The sequence below is a fragment of the Nycticebus coucang genome, chromosome 9 (assembly GCF_027406575.1).
Source record: "Nycticebus coucang isolate mNycCou1 chromosome 9, mNycCou1.pri, whole genome shotgun sequence".
NCBI lineage: Eukaryota > Metazoa > Chordata > Mammalia > Primates > Lorisidae > Nycticebus > Nycticebus coucang.
The window spans coordinates 54874903-54897039 of record NC_069788.1 but is presented as its reverse complement, the minus strand read 5'-3'; the positions used below and the strand labels follow the sequence as shown (position 1 = coordinate 54897039).

Below are 22137 nucleotides of genomic sequence, written 5' to 3'. Positions count from 1 at the left end.
GAAGCCAGGCATAAAGGTGAGGCTGTTGTTGAATGCTAACAAAATGTCCTTGATTCCTATTCTTGAAGTTACAAACTCAATTGCCAGCTTTTTTCTTCTGAATGTAGTTTTCAGCCATGCACTATGAAATAATCCCGTAAGGTGACCAGTAACATCTCCCAGTGACTTGCAGGAGGAAAAAAGTTACCACTTCAAGCTTTGTGTATTCACCTGAATAGTCAGGGAACTTTCACCTATTTTATTTAGGTTTTCATTTTTCAAATTCCAACCAGAAGCTAAATACAATTGGAAACTGGTAAGCACTATTTTTACTCCAAAGGAGTAGGATCATTCAGATTTACTCCAATAAAAGTATGCAACCCTTAAGCAAAGCTTTTCTTCATTTAAAAGGAAAAAAACAAAACTATACAGTAGTCTTTCCTTATGTTCATTGCACAAAATGAGTTCTCCTTTTAGAACTTTGACACTCAATGGCTATTTTTACAATTTAAGATTCCAACTTTTTAAAACTTTTCTACTCAAAACCCCTAAGTTTTTCTTTAAGATAGCGTAGAAACCATTATTTCTGCACAATTCACTGGAGGTTTTTTTTGTAATTAAAATCTCTTCTCTTTAAAACCCAAAACAAAAACCAAAAAAGGAAAGTCCTCTACCTATCATGGTTTCTGCAGCTATGAATGTATTTCTCAGTTTTATAGCTGCTTTAGCTACTTCAGACTCCAGATCTGCTTTAATGTGCCCAACTGCACCCACACTCAGCAGAATACTCTTTTACAACAGCAACTTGGGGAAAGAGATCTGGAAAGAAAATACATGTATTTATGAGTACCAGGAAATAAACATGGCCCAGTAAAATATGAGGCAAGAATGCCTACAGTGAGATGCTTTTTTCATTTAAGATTTCTTTCCCATGGTTCTATTTTCCTTTTTTGTTAAACAACCACTTCTGGTTATTAGAATGAATCTGACAGTGCTGTGGAATAACAGTGATTATAGCAAAGCTATAAAGTTTTTAAAAATGTTATTTATACCTGTTATATTCCCTTCTCACCCTCTAAATACTGATGACAGATGTCAAAGAGGCAAAAAAAACCAGCATTAATGGGAAGACCATCAAAAATGAGTATCACCTTGTGCTTTCAAATACATTTAAGCATGTCAGTGTACAATAGTCCTTTCATTTCACATTTTTAGTAAGATGCTGATGCAGTGCAGCAAGTATGCAAAGCATCTTCTTTCACACAGTCCGTGCAGAAGACATCTAATTTTTTTTAAGTTCTGATACAAATGATTAAAAAAAAATAAATCCAAGATGAACAAGTTTCAAAATGCATAGTGTTCTGTGCATGAGTCCATTTTTTTAAAACTCTGAAAGAATAAAGTGGTAAGAAAAATAAGGAAAGAATTGCTGCTGCACTCTCTGATCTTCTCCATTTTGCTGGTCAGCACTCTATTCTGGCATATAAGGACGGAGGTGATCCTCTATGGTGCCAACTGCCCAGTGGGTGAGCTGTTCCTGTGGCAGATAGAGGCAGATGCTGCATAACTTGAAGATTGTAGCTTTGTTTTTTGGAGTCTGGAAGGGAAAAAATTTTAATATTCTTAATAAGAATTTAACATAAATTCACATGAAGTCAATTTTTCCCACAATTTATTAAGCACCTATAAGCACAGTAACAAACATACAGAGTAAGAGATAAATTACAGCCATGGTCCCTACCCATAGTCTAGTTAGGATCTTGCTGTATACAAGACACTGGAAAAATAGAGTAAAAATAATTCTAAACTAAGAACACAGATTCCAGCAGAAGTCTGAAGTCACATTTAGAAGACAAAGGGCATGGTGGCTGGCTCATGCCTGTAATCCTAGCAGTCTAGGAGGCCACAAGGATGGGGAATTGTTTGAGTTTAGGAGTTCGAGACCAGTCTGAGCAAGAGTGAGACCCCATCTCTATTTAAAATAGAAAAACTTGCCAGGTGTGGTGGTACATGCTTATCGTTCAGCTACTTGGGAGGCTGAGGCAAGAGAATCGCTTGAGCCCAAAATTTGAGGTTGCTGTGACCTATGATATCAAGGCACTCTACCCAGGGTGACAGAGTGAGACTGTATCAAAAAAAAAATAAAAATAAAGAGGGCCAGGCGCAGTGGCTCACACCTATAACCCTCACACTCTGGGAGGCCAAGGAGGGTAGATTGCTTGAGCTCACATGTTGGAGACCACTCTGAGCCACAAGGAGACCTCGTGTCTAAAAGTAGCTGGGTAGGCAAGCCAGGTGGGTACCTATAGTCCCAGCTATTTGGGAGGCTGAGGCAAGAGAATTATGTGAGCCCAATAGTTGAAGTTGCCATAAGCTATGACACCACCGCACTCTACCAAAAGCAACAAAGTTAAGTCTCTGTCCCCCCACCCCCAAAAATAAATGAAGCATATGTGGTGAGAGCAGAAGATAGGGAAATGATTAAAAACAGATGAAAGATTTAAGTCTCATATCCTAAGATAAGAGACTAAAAAGTCCAAGTATTTCTTTCTTTCTTTTTTTTTTTTTGAGACTAAAGCTGTCATCCTGGATAGAGTGCCGTGGCATCGTATCTCACAACAATCTCCAACTCAGGCTCAAGCAATCCTCCTGCCTCAGTTACTCTATTTTTAGTAGACGGGGTCTCGATTTTCGCTCAGGCTGGTCTCAAACTCGTGAGCTCAAGCAATCCACCCGCCTTGGCCTCCCAGAGTGCTAGGATTACAGGTGTGAGCCACTGTGCCTGGCCAACTCTATCCAATTTCTCAGAAGGAGTTACCATTTGAACATCTAATCTATGAATAACATGTGTGAAATACTTTCACAAATTACTGCTAGTAAACGGGAAATGAAATCTGAACCCCGACCTGACTGTAAAGTTCCTCTTGTCACTGTAGTACCTATAAAAGGAAAAAAAGGAAAAAAAAAAAAACAAAAAACTCCAAAACGACTTTGACTTTGCTGATGTCTGTAGTCTATATTTATATACGTACATACATAAATGTCACAACATACATACCCGTACATATGTAACATAATTAAGTCTACATTAAATGTCACAACCACCTATGACTCATTTGCTCAATTCAACAGAAAGAATATGCCCACAGAAAACTTGTTCAAGATCACACATATAGGAAGTGCTAACATCTGTTAGAATCTACCAACTCCATGTATGTCTTTCCATAACACCTGCCCCTTATCATTTAGTTTATATTGTAATAAAAGCACAAGTACTTTGCTAGGTGATTTGATCAAGTTACTTATTTCCTGTATGAAGTGGTAGCAGTAGTAAGTACACCTCACAAGATTATTATGAGGATCAAACAACTCCACACATGTAAAGCTCTTAGTATAGAGCAGTATTTTTCAACCTTTTTTTTTTTTTTTTTTGTAGAGACAAGAGTCTCACTTTATGGCCCTCAGTAGAGTGCCGTAGCCTCACCCAGCTCATAGCAACCTCCAACTCCTGGGCTTAAGCGATTCTCTTGCCTCAGCCTCCCGAGTAGCTGGGACTACAGGCGCCCGCCACAACACCCGGCTATTTTTTGGTTGCAGTTTGGCCGGGGCCAGGTTTGAACCCGCCACCCTCAGTATATGGGGCCGGCGCCACCCTTTTCAACCTTTTTTTATCTCACAGCACACTTGAACCTATAAACTTTGGTGGCATAAATTATGTTGATCAAAAAAGAATAAAAAAATATATACTTATTACTCTTTGAACTTCTCTTGAATTAATGATAATTTCCACATAGTGTTAAGAACCTCATAGTATATTCACATAAAAATGAAGTCTAATTTCTCTATAACTAGTATACTAAGTTATCATCAACCCTTTGAGAAGTGCTCAGAAACGAAACGTTAACAATTGAGGCATACAGCAATCACAACCATCATTCCAATAGCTCATCTCTAAGGCTCTACTAATATCTTTCATAGGACAATTAGGATTAATAGAAATGTAAAACCCCGGCTTGCGCCACCTGTACCATAGTGGTTACAGCACCAGCCACATGCACCAAACATGGTGGAATCGAGTCTGGCCCAGGCCAGCTAAACAACAATGACAACTGCAACAAAAAAATAGCCCGGCGTTGTAGCAGGCGCCTGTGCGCTACTGAAGTTTTTTGTTTTGTCACTAATAAGAATGAAGTATATGACACTTACAGACTCAAGTCAGGTAACATAAACATGTCAGTTGTTTTACAAACAAAAACTTTGCAACACTTTCATTCGCACCAAACATCTTGTTTGAATGCCTATAGGCTTTGTTTGCAGTCAAAGATTAGAGCTTTTGTGACTAAAACTCTGTCTTGTGGATTCCACAGCTTTAAGTCTTACGGATTCCATAGCTTTAAGCAATAATAATTGACTTATTATTAAGTCAATAACCTTTAGGATTGGATAAAATGGGCTTGGCGCTCGGCTAGGGTGCCACCACTACCAGGTTTGAATCCAGCCCAGGCCTACCAAACAACAACAATTACAACCAAAAAATAGCCAGGCATTGTGGCAGGCACCTGTAATCCCAGCTACTTGGGAGGCTGAGGCAAGAGAATTGGTTAAGCCCAAGAGTTTGAGGTTGCTGTGAGCTGTGATGCCAGGGCACTCTACCCAGACTCTGTCTCAAAAAAAAAAAAAAAATTGGATAAAATGAGCACAAGTGCCTACTATATGGTATTATTTCAACAAATTATTTCAAATGGAATATAAGCAAATAAAAATAAGAGTCAACTTAAAAACATCTACCAGAAAAGAGCTAAAGAACAGCAAGAAAACCTCCTCAAATCCTGTTATGTTTTTCTATTTAGTTTTACCCAACTCCTCCACCAAATTAACTTTCTTCTGGAATTCCCACAGTTCTTTAATTTGTACCCATACCATGATTACTTAAATTCTGTGGCAGCAGTTAGTGTGATTCGTTTTAGTATTTTTCTCAAGAGGCCTGCTCTCGGCTCAGTGCCTGTGGCTCAAACGGCTAAGGCGCCAGCCACATAAACCTGAGCTGGCAGGTTCGAATCCAGCCCGGGGCCTGCCAAACAACAATGACAGCTGCAAACCCCCCCCCCCAAAATAAATAAATAAATAAAAGTAACTATAAAAAAAAAAAAAAAAAAAAAGGCCTGCTCTAGTGACACTACGTAAGAATTCAAACACCCGGGCGGCACCTGTGGCTCAGCGAGTAGGGCGCCGGCCCCATATACCAAGGGTGGCGGGTTCAAACCCAGTCCCGGCCAAACTGCAACAAAAAAATAGCTGGGCGTTGTGGTGGGCACCTGTAGTCCCAGCTGCTCAGGAGGCTGAGGCAAAAGAATCACGTAAGCCCAAGAGCTGGAGGTTGCTGTGAGCTGTGTGACGCCACAGCACTCTACCGAGGGCAGTAAAGTGAGACTCTGCCTCTACAAAAAAAAAATTCAAACACCCAGTAGTTATATCCCTCTACCCAGGTTTCTTTTTCTCTTAGCACAGCGGTTCTCAACCTGTGGGTCACGATCCCTTTGCAACAATGAAAATACATCTCTGCATTAGGAAGGTTGAGAACCACTGTCTGCATTACCACTCATATTTACTGCTGGACTACCCACAATGGAATGTGAATTTAGGAGCTCAGGAATTTGTCTTATCTTGTTCACTGCTATGCAATGCCTTTGCACCATATAGACATTCATTTGTTAAAAATGAAGATTTTGACCAAGTGGGACTAGAGTAGGACCTGAAGAGTCTAGGTTTTTTAACAAAACACCTTCCCAGGTGTTGTTCATCTGTTGACCACACAATAGATACATAAGCTCCAAGGCAGTGGTTCTAACTACTGTTTACCACAATCATTACTTTTAAAAAGCTCTCAGGTAGGGTGGCGCCTATGGCTCGGCTCAAAGGAGTAGGGCGAAGGCCCCATAAGCTAGAGGTGGCGGGTTCAAGCCCAGCCCTGGCTAAAAACTGTAAAAAAAAAAAAAAAAGCACACACACACACAAAAAAAAACCTCTCAGATAGTTTTACTGTACAATAAAGTTAAGAACCATAGTTCTAGGACAGCTGTTCTCAACCTGTGGGTCGGGACCCACATGAACTGTATTAAAGGGCTAAGGCAGGAGGAAGGTTGAGAACCACTGTTCTAGGGTGAGATCTAGGATATTTGTTTCTTGTTTTTTAAATAACTTAAAAAATAATGTAATGACTTGTCAAAGTTTACTGCCAGGCATAGTGATATGCCTGTAGTCCAAACTATTTGGGATACTGAGGGAGGAGGATTGCTTATACCCAGGAGTTCACAGCTAGCAAGGGCAACAGAGTGAAACTCTCTCTCAACTCTTTTATTAGAGACAGGGTGTTGCTGTCACCCAGGACACAGTGCAATGGTGGGATCACAGCTCACTGCAGCCTCAAACTCCTGGACTTAAGTAATCCCCCTGCCTCGGCCTCCCAAATAGGTAGGACTACTGGCGCAAGCCACCCCTTCTGGCTAATATTTCTTCTTCTTCTTCTTTTTTTTTTTTTTAAGAAATAAGTTTTTATCACTTCTCTTTTTGGCTAAGATCAAGTGTAGAGACAGGGTTTTGCTATATTGCCCAAGCTGGCCCCAACCAATCCTCCCACCTTCGGCTTCTGAAGTGCTGGGAGTATAGGCATGAGCCACAGGGTTTAGCCCTGTCTCTTAAGAAAAAAATGTTTACTAACCAATAAGATCTTTTAAAAGCCCTTTTAGCTGGGCGTTGTGGCAGGCACCTATAGTCCCAGCTACTCAGGAGGCTGAGGCAAGAGAATCGCCTTAGCCTAGGAGTTGAAGGTTTCTGTGAGCTATGACTCCACAGCACTCTACAAGGGCGATAAAGACTCTCTCTCAAAAAAAAAAAAAAAGCCCTTAAATGGTTTTCAAAATAATGCTTACCTGCAAGTGCTGTCTGTCAATGAAGAGAAACACTGACTGGTTCGGATTGTTGACAACAATTCCAGTCTTGTCCTTTCGGCTCAGTACATGCAGAAACTGTTTTTCATAGTCACCCTGATGAAACTCAAATTTGGCCTAAATTATGAAATATAAACATTCATATTTAACTACAAACATGTTATGCCTAAAACATCTGCATCCATAGGCATACATCTGTGTTGTCCAACATAATAGTTAATATCCACATATACCTACTTAAATTGAAATAAATTGAGGTGCAATTTAAGATTCAATTCTTCAGTAATACCAGACACATTTCAAATGTTCAATAGTAACATGTAGCCTACAAAAGTATCTTTTTTTTTTTTTTTTTTAAAACAGAGTCTCACTTTATTGCCCCTGGTAGAGTGCCGTGTCCTCATAGTTCACAGCAACCTCTAAATCCTGGGCTTAGGCCATTTTCTTGCCTCAGCCTCCCAAGTAGCTGGGACTACAGGAACCCGCCACAACACCCGGCTATTTTTTTGTTGCAATTTGGCCAGGGCTGGGTTCAAACTCACCACCCTCAGTATATGGGGCCAGCGCCCTACCCACTGAGCCACAGGCTCCATCCCTACAAAAATATCTTGAGATTCTGAGTACCTCCTTCTTGCAGAAAGTTGGATAGTACTCGACTGTATGTTCTTTCAAGAAAAACTTTGTACCAAAGTGACTAAATCCAAACATTCTATGATTTTACACTAAATTTCATAAAATCTTTTTTCTTTTTTTGGAGACAGAGCCTCAAGCTGTCACCCTAGGTAGAGTGCCGTGGCATCACAACTCAACCTCCAACACAAAGCATCAGTAGCATCACAAAGCAACCTCCAAATCCTGGGCTCAAGCGATTCTCCTGCCTCCGCCTCCCAAGTAGCTGGGACTACAGGCGCTGCCACAACGCTCGGCTATTTTTTGGTTATAGCCATTACTGTTTGGTGGGCCTGGGCTGCATTTGAACCCGCCAGCTCAGGAGCATGTGGCTGGTGCCTTAGCCACTTGAGCCACAGGTGCCAAACCCAAACCTTATTTTCAAAACTACTCAGCTTAGGACTCCCACCACAGTACTTTAAAATCCAATGACATCTCCCTCTTTTTTATTAGAAGGCACAGTGTTAATGCCTCTTGTAAAAATAAAAAGTCTATTTATTCCAACCCTAGGTGTACATTGTAACCTTATACAAATCTCCTAAATTTTCTTTTTTTTTTTTTGGCCAGGGCTGGGTTTGAACCCGCCACCTCTGGCACATGGGGCCGGCGCTCTACCCCTTTGAGCCACAGGCGCCACCCAAATCTCCTAAATTTTCTAAATTCAGCTTCCTTATTGCTAAAGCTCTACTATCTTTCATAGGACAATTAAGATTAATTGAAATGTAAAACCCTGGCTCAGCACCCATACCATAGTGGTTATGGAACCAGCCATATGCACCAAACATGGTGGGTTAGAGTCCAATCCAGGCCAGCTAAACAACAACTGCAGCAAAAAAATAGACAGGCGTTGGTTGTGGCAGGCGCCTGTAAGTCCCAGCTACTTGGAAGGCTAAGGCAAGAGAATCACTTAAGCCCAAGAGTTTGAGGTTGCTGTGAGCTGTGCCACCACAGCACTCTACTGAGGGCGACATAGTGAGCCTCTCTCAAAAAAAAAAAAAAAAAAAAAAAAAAGTAAAACCCCACACCTGAAATCCAGTTCCACTCTTCACACAGATGACCTTTAGAGAACATATAGACCTCTTAAAAAATTTTGTAGGGGCAGCACCTGTGGCTCATATGCTGGAGGTGGTGGGTTCAAACCCAGCCCCGGCCAAAAGCTGCAAAAAAAAAAAAAATTTTTGTAAATGTTTCTTAAGTGCATTTTTCCACAGCTAGCCTCAAAGGTTTTAAAAAATTCTGAAAGTTATTTAAAACTTTGTTACAAAGTCAGAACATTCCTCTGATCTTTTAAAATGAGGACGATCAACTCTACTCTCTCAAAAATGTCTGTGGACCTTGGTAGAGGCCAAACACTATGAAAAGACCAGGCTTAAAGGAGGATTTAAGAAACCTAGACTTTAGTACACAAAAAAGCCAGGCGTTGTTGTGGGCATCAGTAGTCCCAACTGCTTGAGAGGCTAAGGCAAGAGAATAGCTTGAGTCCAAGAGTCTGAGGTTCCTGTCCTGTGAGTTATGACAACCACAGCAGTCTACCCAAAGGTAGCAAAGACTCTGTCTCAAAAAAAAAAAAAAGAAACCTAGACTTAACCTGATGCTTAGATAATAATGAATTGTAAAAATGTTAGTTCATTTGGTTCTAACAGTTTTTATTCCTATTATGTCAAAAACAGTAGGAAATAGTTAAAATGAAAAAAGCGTTATCAGTTCCTGTTATGTACCCAGTAGTTTTCTTATAAACCCTAACGAAGTATGATACAGTATCTCTATGTACTATCATACATAAAATGATATTGAACTACACACTTCTGCATAATTCAAATACTGCACTTACTATTTTCGTAAATATATGAAAGGCATGCTATTAGACACTGAAAAATATTAATAAGGTTATTTCAATGTTAAGGGGCTTATGTATTGCTGAAGAACAACCTAACTCTTTCCTAGAATAAGATGTGGTTACCTGTAAAACCCCAAATTGGGTTATCAAAGCACTGTGGGAGGAAAGAAGAAATTAACAGAGTAAGCAATGTGGGAGAGCATTACCCATTTTGCTCTTGGATTGTGCCTTGAAAAGCAAAAAAATAATTTTCTCAAAGGAAGTGGTGACAGTAATAAATTTGGAAAATGGCATCCTGGGAAACAGAACCAAGACAAAATGTATTAAAAATTGAAATAGGTGGCGGCGCCTGTGGCTCAAAGGAGTAGGGTGCCGGCCACAAATGCCGGAGGTGGCAGGTTCAAACCAAGCCCTGGCCAAAAACTGCAAAAGAAAAAAACCCTGAAATATGGGTGCCAGGTACAGTGGCTCACACCTGTAATCTGGGCACTCTGGGAGTGCCAAGGCAGAAGGATGTGAGCTCAGGAGATCAAGACCAGCCTAAACAAACTGAGAACTCATCTTTACTAAAAGTAGAAAAATTAGCCAGGCATTGTGGAGGGTGCCTATGGTCCCAGCCACTCAGGAGGCTAAGGCAGGACTGCTTGAGCCCAAGAGTTTGAAATTGCAGTGAGTTATGATGACACCACTACACTCTAGCCAGGGTAACAAGGTGAGACCATCTCCACAAAAAAAATAATAAAAAAGGAAAGTTAGGTAACCCTGACTTACAATTAAGCATAACTGACATTTTGATGCATCTTCTTCTACATATACAAATGCACTATAAATAAAAATAGGATAGGCTGGGCGCAGTGGCTCTTGACTGTAATTCTAGCACTTTGGGAGGCCGAGGTGGGAAGCTTGCTTAAGTTCAGGAGTTTGAGGTTGCTGTGAGCTATGATGCCACTAAAAATAAATAAAAATAGGATCAACAACATGGGTAAATACCCTTAAATTAACAGTAAAAAATAGTCCAGTCCATCAAAGGACAAAGAAGCAATAGTCAGCAAATTTTAAGAAAAGTTAGGGCTAGGCACAGTGGCTCACGTCTATAATCCTAACACTCTGGGAAACCAAGAAGGGTGGCTTGCTTAAGCTGGATTTTGAGACCAGCCTTAGCCAGAGCAAGATACCCTCTGTAAAAAATAGGTGGGCACTGTGGCAGGAGCCTATAGTCCCAGCTACTTACTCCGCCATGGCACTCTGTACCAGGGATGACAAAGTGAAACTCTGCCTCAAAAAAAAAAAAAAAAAAAGAAAGGTTAAATTAAGAACTACCACTAAATTTACTTCTCTTCTTTGTAGTTTTATATACAGTGTCTAGAAAATGAGTTCTTAACCCCTTTTAGATCAGACTCCTTTGAGATCCATGAAAGTTATATATACTATCTGAAGAGTGTGCATGGTAAGGGGAATGAGGGTCAGAGGTCTTCTAAAGTTCATCCCTAGGCCCCCTCTATACGTCAACAAATGTCTGCCTTAGAAGATTTTTCTCTGGTCATAACTTCAAAGACACATTGAGCAGTTAGAACCACTTCATGTCAACTGATTTTAAAATCCTTTTCTTGCATCATAATATTCAGAAGAAAGGAGGTCCCTGAAATAAAACTATTAGAAAGCATATTCCCCAAGAACTCTAAATTTAGACCATAATTTCAGGAGATTTTATTTATTGAAGTGCTCATCACACTTATTTTAGAATAAAATACCTGAACAGGCCTAAAAGGCTCATCAGATTCCTTCCACCTAGAAAACAGGAGACAGACAATTTTTTCAATATCATTCCGAGGCCAAAGAATGAAATCCATCTCCTGAGTACAGCCAATTACATCCTATAAAATGACAAACAAACAAACAAACTTAAGAAAACCCCAATACCATGGTATTTTAGAAGCATGTTAATAAAAAGTAAAAAAAACAAAGCTATGTCACAAATTATAGGATTTGACATAATGTGTATTTTGTATAAAAACATTTTACAAGTACAAAAGGACCACCATTTATCATTTTGTACCTTAAGAGCTAACAACAATAGAAATATATACAATCTGCATAGCTCATGACCTAATTCTATCTTGAGTCCCATATAGTCATTAGTCCAAGGTTCCTCAAAACCAGCCTTAGATGCACTGAGGAACAGTGAAAACTCTAAATAAAGCTCTATTGCTGCTGTTGTTGGACCCTGAACCTTTATTTCTATTCTTCAAAATCAGAACCTATTTAACAAAGAAGTCTTGGAAAATATGAATTACTGTCTTCTTAATCACAAATGAAACTCCATTTGTATGTGTTGACAGAAAACTACTTTTCTCCATTCATGACCTCTTCTTTATACCCAAACCCCAATAAACCTCTTCCAGACTAGTATATGGTTGTCTCTAGTCTTATCCCCCCCCCCCAAAATTAGGGATCTTTTGTGCAAGTATGCCCAGATTAACTTTGAATGTGTTGCAGTTTAGAAGGGTGGCAGCAATAACATCTTCTTGAAGTTTCTCATTTATAAAGGAGCATAATTTTACTTCTCCCTCCAAAATGGAAATTCAATGAACAGTAACATAAAATTACACCATTACCAGCATAATACTACATAAGCAAAGCTATCACCCGGGAGCAGTGGTTCAGGCCTGTAATCCTAGCACTCCGGGAGCCCCAGTGGGTAGATAGCTTGAGCTCAGGAGTTCAAGACCAGTCTGAGCAAAAGCAAGACTCCGTCTCTACTAAAAATAGAAAAACAGTGGCTCGGTGCCTGTAGCACAGTCGTTACGGCGCCAGCCACATACACCAAAGTTGGCAGGTTAGAACCCAGCCCATGCCAGCTAAAAGAACAATGATAGCTGCAACGAAAATTAGCCAGGCATTGTGGCAGGCGCCTGTAGTCCCAGCTACTTGGGAGGCTGAGGCAAGAGCATCACTTAAGCCCAAGAGTTTGAGGTTGCTGTGAGCTGTGATGCCACAGCACTCTACCCAGGGTGACATAGTGGGACTCTGTCTCAAAAAAAAAAAAAAGAAAAGAAAAGAAAGGAAAATGGAGGCAAGAGGACTGCTTGAGCCCAAGAGCTGGAGGTTGCTGTCAGCTACGACACCATAGCACTCGACCTAGGGGAACAACTTGAGACTGTCTCCAAAAGAAAAAAGCTACCTTGGTTTATTTGGAGTCAATTTTTAAAAACAAATCTACATTAGGAATTTGAAACAATTTTATGCATAGCACTTAAATTATTAAAAAGTTAGCTACCATGAACGTTTAACATGAATTGAAGAAATTCCTCTATATACTTTATCTAGAAAGAATGGGGGCAGAGAATACATTTTCTGGCTGGGCATCTGTAGCTCCGAGTGACTAAGGCGCCAGCCACATATACTTGAGCTGGCGGGTTCGAATCCAGCCCTGCCAAACAACAATAAAAACTACACCCAAAAAATAGCCAGGTGTTGTGATGGGCACCTATAATCCCAGCTAGTTGGGAGGCTGAGGCAAGAGAATCGCTTAAGCCCAAGGAGTTGGAGGTTGCTGTGAGCTGTGATGTCATGGCACTCCACCCAGGGTGACAGCTTGAGGCTCTGTCTCAAAAAAAAAAAAAAAGGGCGGCACCTGTGGCTCAGTGAGTAGGGCGCCCGCCCCATATGCCGAGGGTGGCGGGTTCAAACCCAGCCCGGGCCAAACTACAACAACAACAAAAAAAATAGCCGGCCATTGTGGCGAGCGCCTGTAGTCCCAGCTACTCGGGAGGCTGAGGCAGGAGAATTCTAAGCCCAGGAGTTGGAGGTTGCTGTGAGCTGTGTGACGCCACGACACTCTACCGAGGGCAATAAAGTGAAACTGTCTCTACCAAAAACAAAAACAAAAAACAACAAACAAAAACAAAAAACAACAAACAAAAAAAAAAGTACTAAGTTTCTAAGTTAGTTATTAACATGGCACCAAGACAAATTTACCTGCAGAAATTCATTACCATAGTAGTTACCACCAGGATGTGGTAGAAGATGCAAACCACAAAAATTTACCTACTAAGTCCAGACTTACGACAGAACTTACCCTTCTCATAGACTGGTATCGAGGAGCATGGAGCTGTACCACATCCTTCTGTAAAAGCTCTATGGAACTTTCCAAGGAATAGCTGGAATCTCGCACACCTTTCAGGATATTTTCTTCATAATTATTTGTCATGACTGGTATAACCTCAGACACTTCAAAAAGTGCTGACTTTTTCTTCTAAAAGAAAACAATGGCATATTAACTCACTGGGAACACAATGTCTTTTAACACCCAACTCATATTACATCAATTACCTTTATTCTAACTCAGCAAAATTCTTAACTGTCTTAAGTAATTTTTATAATGAAAATGTAAGATTTTCCAAATACATGAATCCTTCTAGTCTTACGCCATCCACCTCCCTACCCAACCTCACACAAATAGGCAGGATCATTTCATTTTTTTTTTTGAGACAGAACCTCAAGCTGTTGCCCTGGGTAGAGTGCTGTGGCATCACAGCTCACAGCAACCTCCAACTCCTGGGTTTGAGCAATTGTCTTGCCTCAGCCCCCCAAATAGCTGGTACCACAGGCACCCACCACAATGCCTAGCTATTTTTTGGTTATAGTTGTCATTGTTTGGCGGGCCTGGGCTGGATTCGAATCCGCCAGCTCTGGTGTATGTGGCTGGCGCCTTAGCCACTTGAGCTATAGGGACCTATCAGAATGTTTTAACTTCTCAGCTTCATAGTATTATGGTATCCATAGAAAGTAAAGTACTTATTCTAGACAATAGGATTTCTTAAATACTGTAAGGAGCAAGCACCACATACTCCTAAGGTTAAAAAGAAAAAAAAAATCATTAGTCTTTTTTTTTTTTTTTTGAGACAGAGACTCAAGCTGTCACCCTGGGTAGAGTGCCGTGACATCCCAGTTCACAGCAACCTCAATCTCCTGGACTCAAGCAATTCTCCCTCAGCCTCCCAAGTAGCTGGGATTACAGGCGCCAGCCACACACCTAGCTATTTTTTGGTTGCAGCTGTCATTGTTGTTAGGCCTACCCAGGCTGGATTTGAACCTGCCAGATCAGGTGTATGTGGCTGGTGCCTTACCCGCCTGAGCCACAGAGGCTGAGGCAGTATGTAGTATTGGTATTTCATTTTAAGTGGTTCTATATGCAGCTAAACTATAATCTCACCAGTTAAAAACAAAGCTATTCTTTTTCTTTCTTTTTTTTTGCAGTTTTTGGTGGGGACTGGGTTTGAACTCGCCACCTCTGGCATATGGGGCCAGCCCAAAGCTGTTCATCTTAAATAGGTCGATTTCAATTATTCTTTGTGGATAATTTATAACCATAAATATTAATACTTGAAAGGGTTTTCAAAAAGATCAAGTGAGCGGCACCTGTGGCTCAGTGGGTAGTGCGCTGGCCCCATGTACTGAGGGTGGTGGGTTCAAACCCGGCCCTAGCCAAACAGCAACAAAAAAACAGCCAGGTGTTCTGGCGGGCACCTGTAGTCCCAGCTACTTGGGAGGCTGAGGCAAGAGAATGGCCTAAGCCCTGGAGTTGGAGGTTGCTGTGAGCTCTGTGATGCCACAGCACTACACCTAGAGCGATAAAGTGAAGATCAAGTGTTCATTGTGACACTAGCTTCAAAAATCCTGTATATATCATCAACTATTCAGGACAATTGCATATACATTGTCGATTTGAAGAATAAAACCAGATTTTCATAGGTGTGAAAGAACTACATGTGGGACAATTTGAAGTGATCTATAGATTAAATACCAAAGTCTAGTCTCACACTACTTCAATCTTGGATTTAGAGGCCACATTGTAATACCTTCAACTAAAATCTAATCTTAACCAATTTTGAGTTACTTAGCAAAAAAAAGAAAAGAAAAAGAAAATGGGGACATAAATTCTTGACGCTACCCAATCTTGACAGGATCATTTCAACAGAAATTATTTTGGAACTACTTTACAATGTTACACTGTATGAGTCAAGCATCTACATACGAAAAATCTTTAAAAGAGGGGTAACAACTTGGAAAACTTACAAATACTGACACCAATTAAGATATTTCTGATCTGAAATTAGCCTACATTCTAAGTGTAAAAATTGAGGTAGCACTTCCTTATATTCATAACCTAATCTCATGTCAAACAGCCTTATTGATAATTTAGGAAGCTGTCCATCTTAAGTTACAAATAAATACCGGTTTTATCATGTCTTTGTCTACTCAAAACTCACTGCTATTTAACTATAAAACTAATTCTGATTAAGGAAAAAAATCCTTTAAGTGATTTTGAATTTCAATAAATTGCACTATAGGCATAAATTAACCATTTCAGTATTTATTTATTATTTATTTATTTTTTGCAGTTTTTGGCCAGGGCTGGGTTTGAACCCACCACCTCCAGCATATGGGGCTAGTGCCCTACCCCTTTGAGCCACAGGCGCCGCCCCACCATTTCAGTATTTAATGCTCTCATAAATAGAAATGTATTCTATTTCATTAACTGTACCATGAGACAGGTACTTACATCATGAAGTTGAAGAAACAGGCCGACGTTAGCATATAAACACTTTGAAACACCTCATCTAAGCTTTACATGAAATGATCTTCCCAGTTATGAAGTTCCCTATGCAATTTTACATGAAGTTCTACAATGTTGCCCATTCTATGTCAACTAAATATGGATTCTACTAAGTTTTAGACTTTTAAAAAAATTATTTCCAAGCCAAAAAATACTCAAGGGCCTTCAATTCGTAAGTACAGTGCAAGTGCTCAATTTATAGAATCACCCACAGGGTGAAAAAAATCATACAAAGCAGACATTCCCCCCCAACCACTCTTTAACCTAATATAATTCTTTAAGTTACAAACTTAATATACACTTACAAAAATCACTTGTGCTAATTCACATTAAGAACTTTAAATTACCTTCTCCTTGAATACAAAGGCAATATACATCTTGAAGTCAAACTGGTCAGCTAGAGATTCTTTTTTCTTTCTAAGCTGAGCACGTAGTCTGTTCAGAGCTTGTTTCTTCCGGGAGTTTGGGTCCCCCATTTTGAAATACAGGTGGTACTAAAGCCTTTGGAAATTGTCACTAAACTATGGGCACTTTTTCTTAAGACTCAAGTACAACAGAAACAAGTCATTTTTTTCCCTGCTAATATGATTGAATAGTTAAAATCACAACTGTAACCCAAAAACTGCACCCCCTGGCACTATTAGCAGACTGTCATATAACAGGGTCAAGAAACAAAAGCTGCTGTCCAGTCATGTTTTGGACAATAATGTTTGGGGTTAGATGGGAAAAAGGAGGGAAGGAAAGAAAGAAAGAGGAGAAAATATTTGAACTAACTTTCTGGAAAACACATTTGGCTTAACTGCCAAAATAAAGGCTTTGGGGGGAAATCAAAAGCCTATAATCAGGATTTAGGTGTGCAATAGAACACAGCTGACACCAGTCCAATCCTTAAAATCCATTCGGATTTTTTCCCCCTTTTTAGAAAAGGGATTAAGAAAAAGAACAGGGAGGGGTAAAGGGTGATCCTGTTTTCCCAAATACAAAAAACAAAACAAAACAAAATACCAAAACAGGGTAGGCAAATGAAACTGAAATATCCAATTGGATTTTACCCAGCCAGATCCATGGCCGTAGTACCTAATTAATTCTTAGTTATTTCAGATTTCACTATTGCTATGTATTGTCAGTGCCTGTTATTGATTACACTTGGTGGCGAGCAAAGAGAAAAGTGCAAATTCGGTAGAGAAGGAAGGGGAGAGGTACAGGATTTCCCTGCAATCAACTACAGTGTATACCGGGGGTGGGCAGCTGTTGCCCAAAGGAGCCATGAGAAAAAACAGCGGAGTCATTACCAACTTCCCCATCACCCACATTTTCACCCTCAGGCGGCTGCTAATGCTGCTGCCAAGGAGAATCATGATGGCAGAGGAAAAGGGGGTATATAATATGGTATTAATAATTATTCCGGCTCTGTGGTTGGACCTAATTAATGCCCGGGTTCTCAACACCCCCAGCACTGCAACTAATCTAACATTCCCCAAGGGAGCCTTCCCTATGAATTTGCCCCAGTTCAAGATGGTGGGGAATGCGATTTATCTTCTTGTGAGCATTGCTGAGGCAAAGGCGACGAGTTCTTCTCCCAAATCCCAGGCAGCGCCCGGGACCACCTGCCTACCACCCCCCAAGTCCCACCCCCACCCCTTGCCTTCAGCGGCAGCGACTCACTCGCACCACGGGAGACACAGGATCACTCAGGTTTTCACTCATTTCATCGTGGAAACAATTCCCGCCCGGATAGAGTAGGCGGGAGAGGGTAAATGGGAAGGATCAGTGGGAAAAAAAGAAAACAGTTGTGTTAATATTACTTTTTAAAGTAAGTCCACCCACCCCCCAAAAAGCAATTAAGTTCCCAGATCTCTCAAGTTGAACAGAGCATGTTTCCAGACTTTAGATTGTTTAGGGTGGGGTCGTTAGTTGGTTTCCCAAGGGGGCAGGGGTTGGAATCGAGGCAGCCGGGGCGGGGTGGGTGACGGGGAAATCCCCTCCCTGTCCCCGCGGAGACCGGGACTCACGGACCGACTCTCGGGCGGGGTTTGGGCCCTCTAGCCACAGCCTGCGGGCGGAGCGGTGGCGGCGGCGGAAGAGGCGGAGGCGGCGGGGGCGCTGCTCGCAGCACGGGCAGAAGCCATGTCAAGAGAAAACCACCAGCCAACTGAGCCCCTCCATCCCTGCTGCAGTGCGCACTGTGACCGGGCCGCCCGCGCTGCTGCCGCCACTCAGCCCCCACCTGGGACCCATAGTCTGGCTCGGCGCCCCGGGCGGCGACGTAGGGGAAGGACGCGGGGGTAGCGGCGACCGGGAGAGAAAAGAGAAAAGGAGGAAAAACGAAGAGGAAAGAGTTGGATTGGTACTAGCGGCGGCGGGAGAGGGGAGGAAGGGAAGGAGAGCCCTGCGCTAAAGGGTCTGTCAAAGAAGTAAACCCCCCAAAATAAAGTTCAGTTCAAGCATCTGCTCTTGAGTCTTTCTTCCCCCCAAAGTCGGGTTGCAGTTCTCAGGAAAGAAGGTCGAGGAGACCCGGAGGGGGGAAAAGCCGGAGCGGATGATGCGCGTCCGCGGTGGCACAGCCTGGTTCCCCCCCCACCGGTGCCTGCAGAAGCGGCTACGGCCTCGGTAGCCTCCCGGGTCCGGGGCAGAGTCGCGTTTGAGAAAAGAAGCGAGAACAAACAACTTAAAATGGCAGCGACGGCCGCTGCGTCACCCGCCCCTCACGGCACCGCCCCGAGCCCTCTGCGGCTGCGCGCCCCGCGGGCCTCCACCATCTGCTCCTAAACAAAGGGGAAGAAAGGGTTGGAGGCGAGAAGGTTGTCAAGGTTATCAAGGAAGAGGAAAGAGTATCAAAAGGAAAGGATATATATAAATGTTAAAGAGTATGACTCTTTTAAGTGAAACTTCTTATTTAATATTCCTCCCTCAAGAGCAAGTTTGAGAGTTGCAACTCCCCTCTCCTGCAGTATAAAGTTTCCATGAGGCGTGGAAAGGGGCTCCCCTCCACTCCCTCCGCCCACTCGATCAGGAAGTCCCAAGCTCCAGAGTTGGCGCTTCGCCCCTCCCCTCTAACGTCATAAAAACACGCCCTTATGCCCTGCCAACAAAGCTCCCGGATGGAGTCGCTTTTTCTGTGGTCTAGTCAGCTGCTCCGGGTGCTGCCGGGCGCGGGATAGAACCGTGGTGGTGGCATGAGGTAGGCGGGAGTAGGGGCGGAGTAAAGAAGGAAAAGCAAACTCTGTGCTGGACGGTTGAGGGGAAGATTCTTATTTCATTTCATTGTTGATATCTTTATGAGGGTCTACCTCCCGCTATCTTGCGACGACAAACTGAGTATTCATTTCCAGTACTTGGAACTTAAATGGCGTGTAACAGAAAATGTCTCACGTTGGTTGCACGCATCTCTGCCCCCACCCTGCCACGTGCGCGGGCGGGCCGGGCGGGAGTCAAGCTTAGAACAACGTCAAAGACTCCGTTTAGATGTTCCTGCTGTGATGTAGGAGAGAAACCGCGGAGCCTCACCTGTGGATGTTTTTGCTCGCTGTCAGATCGCAAGTTCTATTACTAAATAAAATGAAGATTTCACTTAGTTTATGGCATTGGTTTAGAAAATAATGATATAAACAAAATTAATTCTGACTCGTTCTTCACCTGGTGCTGGTTAGTACATAAAAGCTTCATTGTAATATAATTGACGTATCATGCTATTTACCTTTTTGAAGCGTGTAATACAGTGGATTTTAATGTATTCTATTTTGCCACCATCACATTGTCATAACCCCTAGAAAAAAACCTGTACCCGTTACGATCCCCCAGGACTTTAGACCTGCATCCTGTCCCGTATATGGGTCTCTGTCATCTCAAAATAAAAAGAGGGCACTGTGGAACGTCTGCTGCAGAAACACGTTCTTGGCACCAGAGAATGTTGAGTCCATTTTTCAGGCCTCTAATGTGCTCATAAAAATGCAATTATATTTGCAGTGATTAGCAAATTTAGTATTTCACATAAGCAGTGTCGGTATATTCCTTTATTGGCTACTCTGATTCTATTTTAGACGTCTATGGGGCCCGAAATTACTGCTTTTTACTTCTTGAAATCAAAATAGAATAGGCGGTAATGACATATTTTTCGCCCTTGAGCCGAAAGAATAGCTATACCCACCCTTAAATTTAAATTGTCCAGAACTAGAGGATGAGATTTCTGAGGTTTCCAAGGTATTCTAACCTTGCATTTTTCTAGTATTTTGCTGATTTATTTTCACAGTCACATAAGTGTGTGGAAAGCTCACATGGGTAACTACATGAAACGATGATTTCACTTAGTTGATGGCATTATTTAAAAAAAAAAAAAGGATATTTTAAAAAATAATGCTGATTCAGGGCGGCGCCTATGTCTCAAAGGAGTAGGGCACCGACTCCATATACGGAGGTAGTGGGTTCAAACCCAGCCCCTGGCCAAAAACTGCAAAAAAAAATGCTGATTCATGTGTTCTTGACTTGGTTCTGATTAGTACATGACAGATTGATTGAAATATAATTCACATACTATGCTGTTTACCTATTTGAAGTGTATAATCCTGTGGGTTTTAATATATTCAGCTATGCAACCATCACATTGTCATCATTCCTAGAAAAAAAGCTCTGTACCCATTAGCAGTCACTCCCCTTCTTACTCTCTCCTGCTCTGAAGCAACCACTTATTTATGTTGTCTCTGTAGCCTTTTTCTGGAGTTGTTTTTTTGTTTGTTTGTTTGGGGGGGGTGTTTATTTTTATTTTGAGACAAAGTCTCACTTTGTCGCTTTGTTGCCCTTGTTAGAGTGCTGTCGCATCATAGCTCACAGCAACCTTAAACTCCTGGGCTTAAGCGATTCTCTTGCCTCAGTCTCCTGAGTAGCTGGAACTACAGGCACCCACCACAACGCGTGGCTATTTTTTAGAGATGAAGTCTCACTCTGGCTCAGGCTGGTCTCGAACCTGTGTACTCAAGGCAGTCCATCCACCTCAGCCTCCCAGAGTGCTAGAATTACAGGCATGAACCACAGGCCATTTTTGTTGGGGGGGAGGGGTTGTTTGTTTTTTTGAAACAGAGTCTCACTTTGTTGCCCACATAGAGTGCCATAATGTCATAGCTCACAGCAACCTCAAACTCTTGGGCTCAAGTGATCATCTTGCCTCAGCCTCCCACGTAGCTGGGACTATAGGCACCTGCCACATGTATCTGGCTATTTATTTTTTAGAGATGAAGTCTTGCTCTTGCTCAGGCTGGTCTGAAACTCCTGAGCTCAAGGGAACCTCCTGCCTCAGCCTCCCAGAGTGCCGGGATTACTGGAATTTCACATGAAGATAGTGTATCTTTTGCGACTGACTTTTCTACTTAACATAATGTTTTCAAAGCTCATACCTGTAGTAATTTTTCTTTTTTTTTTTTTGTGACAGAGTCTCACTTTGTTACTTTTGGTAAAGTGTTGTGGCGTCACATCTCACAGCAACCTCAAACTCTTGGGCTCAAGCAATCCTCTTACCTCAGCCTCCCAATTAACTGGGACTACAGGCACCTGCCACAACTCCTGGCTGTTTTAGAGACAAGGTCTTGCTCTTGCTCAGGCTGGTCTTGTCTCGAGCCTGTGAGCTCAGGCAATCCACCCACCTTGGCCTCCCAGAATGCTAGGATTACAGGCATGAGCCACCGAGCCTGGCAGTAATTTATGTTTATTGTAGAATAATATTCCATTGTATGGATATTCCATATCTTGTTTATCCTGTAAAAAGATTATAGGACCTCCTCCCCAAATCCTTATGCAAGAAAAGGTAAAGGCCTCAGGAAACTGAAGAGCTAGCCCTACAGAGCATTAAGGAAATTCCCTGCTGGCTTCCCATAAGCAAGGTCATGCAAATTATAACTTCAGGTCTGTAGATTACTTGTATCTGCTAAAACTAAAGTAAGTTTGATTTCACACTAATAATGAATTGCAAGTATATCTTTACAGGTGCAGAAGAGAGGGGGGAATCAGTCTTCTAACCCAGGGACTTCTCCATAACTGACACTTCCTTCACTCCCTTGGTTCTCCTCATTCACCCTATTTTACATAAAATATAGATT

The 22137-nt window shown here is 41.9% G+C and overlaps 1 protein-coding gene across 2 annotated transcripts; it reads right to left on the bottom strand.

Annotated features, from left to right (window-relative positions):
- Positions 1 to 197: 197 nt before the first annotated feature.
- C9H6orf62 (chromosome 9 C6orf62 homolog) lies at positions 198 to 18742 on the bottom strand. 2 transcript variants are annotated; one of them, XM_053602075.1, is made up of 5 exons: positions 17717 to 18742; positions 13511 to 13687; positions 11184 to 11306; positions 6909 to 7043; positions 198 to 1576 (listed from the first exon to the last, which is right to left on the bottom strand). In XM_053602075.1, exons 1-5 carry the CDS (start codon positions 17756 to 17758, stop codon positions 1451 to 1453), a joined length of 603 nt encoding a protein of 200 aa, XP_053458050.1. In that variant the 5' UTR covers positions 17759 to 18742; the 3' UTR covers positions 198 to 1450. The 2 variants fall into 2 exon arrangements, with proteins under 2 accessions (XP_053458050.1, XP_053458049.1); XM_053602074.1 differs by lacking the exon at positions 17717 to 18742 and adding an exon at positions 16399 to 17189.
- Positions 18743 to 22137: the final 3395 nt, after the last annotated feature.